Genomic DNA, 2,664 nt, shown 5'->3' with positions numbered 1-2,664 from the left:
TACAACCCCCCCCCCCCCATTGTCCCAAACCCCCTGAACCTTACAGCCTTTACAATACAAGTAGTAGTTTCACAGCCTGAACGGTAATAAGTTAATAAGCTTTATGCATTTGCAAACATGAAAAATACAACAAAAACAATGCATTTGTAACTATAGCTCAGACAAGGACACAGCACTTAATTATGTACAGTATAAAAGTGCCATTTACGCTATAATTATAAAATTTTCTGTAATATTATAAACATCACATTTTCAGCAGAAAGAGAAAACAAAAGTACATTTTTACAGAGTCCGCAGCCTTTGACGAGCTGGATTAGAGCTGTTAAAATGCGCGCTCGTTTTGCGCAACATCTTGACAACATAAAAGCAAGGTGAAAAAAAAAGAAAAGAAAAAAAAAAACCTGCTTTGTGAAATTGCTTGTTTAATTACTATTTTCCTTTAAAATCTCTCCAGTCTTTTTGAATCTTCCTTTGGAAGAAAGAATATGAAAGTCCGTATATAACTTAACTCTTTTTATGTCCGTTCGAGGGAAATCCTTTGTCATTCAAGACGAAGTCCAGGCGAATGACACGGGACAAAAACACAAAAAGCCCCTGTTTTTGCTCCACGACCGAAACACCTGCAAAAGATTGTGTGTGTGTGTGAGAGAGAGAGAGAGAGAGAGAGAGAGAGGCGTGTTTAGAGAAGGCAAAAGGACAGAGATCCGGACAGACTGGCGCCAGGGAGGAAGCCACAGGACGTTTTTTTCGGACTTTTAACCAAACACTAGCGAAATACCGGGCAATCCCATACAGCTCCAGATGGAGGAGTCTACACGAGCATCTGACATACATATATTTGATAGTACTTTAAAATAACGTAGCTATACGCAAACATTGTATTAGACCTATTACTGAACAATCAAAAAATAAAGATTGAGTCACTCATCTTGTACGACTTTCTTCTGTGCACCACAAAATGATTTTTTTCTTTCTTTGTGCGTCACAGAAAACATTTTGAGCGTTTTGAGAATCATCTTCAGTTTTGATAATCAAAGTTTAATGACATTTCTACCAACTGTAATAAAACAACGTGTTCAATTAAGCATTATGCCATGTTTAAATGACTTAAATTATAAAGTAATACAATTTCTCTTTGTTTTAATAAGTCCATACATAATGCATAACAATTATGCGCAGGTGCGCTGCACCGCTGGCAAACAGCCCAACTGCCCCACGTGCAAAAGTTTAACTTTGTTACAGCTTCTCACGTGAAACCAGCAATTTCGTAGAGCATCGAACTTACCATTTCAACGAGACAGGGCTATGAGGTCATCAGAGTTGATCTCTCTTTGAGGGTTACTGGGCTGTTAATTAACAGAAGTAAACAATGATTTTCAGTGTAGCTGCCAGCACAAATTACATTTCAAGTTGGTGTTATACATTATGCGTTTTTAATTAATGCCGATTGCATTGCATAGCCTACTGTTCACGTCTTTCTTTTTCATTGATGCTGAAATAACACTGCATACTCTTGTCATTTCACACTTCAATCATTTCTTTTATAACTGCGATGTACGATTTATCATTAGGCTAAGCTAATATAAATTACTTTGACTAACCAGCACGACAAGTCAGTATGAAATGTTCTACAAACTTGACTTACCTGGAAGGAGATGATGCTGATATCAGCTCCGAGTGATCTGACAGACTTTTTCGGAGGGCTCTGTCCGAGGATCTGCTGTTGCGGGTTCTGGTCCAGTGCGATCTGAAGATCCAGAATGTAGTCTATGACATGCTGCAAGATCTCCATCTTACTCACGCTCTTGTTCTGCGGTAAACTCGGCACGAGCTCCTTCAACCTGCTGTAGCAGTCATTCATGTCGTACAGGAGACTGAGCGGGTCGTCCGAGGAGCTCTTGCTCCGTAAATTGCCGAGATTATGCTCCGAAAAACACAAGACGGGTTTCCTTATGGACCTCACCGGACTGACTGCCTTCATAGTGGATAACGATGTTGTGGTTAATTTCAGGGTATGCGATTCTCCCACAGATCTGCGCTGGAAGCTTGTTGTCAATGCGTTTATATAGCAACCCAACTGGGTTTGTTATAAGGCATAAAGAATTAAGCGGATTGGTCGATGAGACGACGTCATTCTGTGAACCGGGGCATCAACATTGGCCAAATTCGCAGCACGTGAGCACCTCCCACATCCTCTGTACTCTTTCCTCGTGTTGAAGAGTATCTGAGCAACTGCGTGCACAGACAAATAACATCACATGTATACATAATGCAACGGGATGATTTTTGCGAGGGATTTCCATTTGTAACGTCTCACAGCATCAACATACAAGTAATATTTAAAACTTTATTAACGCCAGATGTTTATTTTCTTGCAAGTTTATTTAGTTGCCCATCTCTCCATCCCCATTGTGTGCACTTAAAGACTTTATGCAAACGAGTTGGTATGCAGAACTTTTTTTTAACTGTTACAACAAGCCATAGACACTGGAACTGTGGCTTAGACTAGTTTTTCAAGTTAGTCATCTAGTCGTAACTTTTTTAATCAGTTAGGCTAAAAACGTAGATTGGTCGTTTTTTAATCCGAAAAGTAAGACTCATTACTCATTGACCTTGGCTAACTAGTTGGTCAGACTAGTTCTTCGTAAAACGTAGTCTTAACAT

At 39.6% G+C, this 2,664-nt stretch overlaps 1 protein-coding gene across 1 annotated transcript; it reads right to left on the bottom strand.

The window, feature by feature from the left end:
* Positions 1-28: 28 nt before the first annotated feature.
* On the bottom strand, positions 29-2,086 carry LOC107721276 (inhibitor of DNA binding 2). The gene is made up of 3 exons (XM_016529199.1): positions 1,646-2,086; positions 1,286-1,346; positions 29-620 (listed from the first exon to the last, which is right to left on the bottom strand). Exons 1-2 carry the CDS (start codon positions 1,979-1,981, stop codon positions 1,290-1,292), a joined length of 393 nt encoding a protein of 130 aa, XP_016384685.1. The 5' UTR covers positions 1,982-2,086; the 3' UTR covers positions 29-620; positions 1,286-1,289.
* Between the last annotated feature and the right edge of the window lie 578 nt (positions 2,087-2,664).

This window comes from Sinocyclocheilus rhinocerous, unplaced genomic scaffold, assembly GCF_001515625.1.
Source record: "Sinocyclocheilus rhinocerous isolate Xijiao unplaced genomic scaffold, SAMN03320098_v1.1 scaffold271, whole genome shotgun sequence".
NCBI classification, from domain to species: Eukaryota; Metazoa; Chordata; class Actinopteri; order Cypriniformes; family Cyprinidae; genus Sinocyclocheilus; species Sinocyclocheilus rhinocerous.
This window is presented reverse-complemented; position numbering and strand designations above follow the sequence as displayed.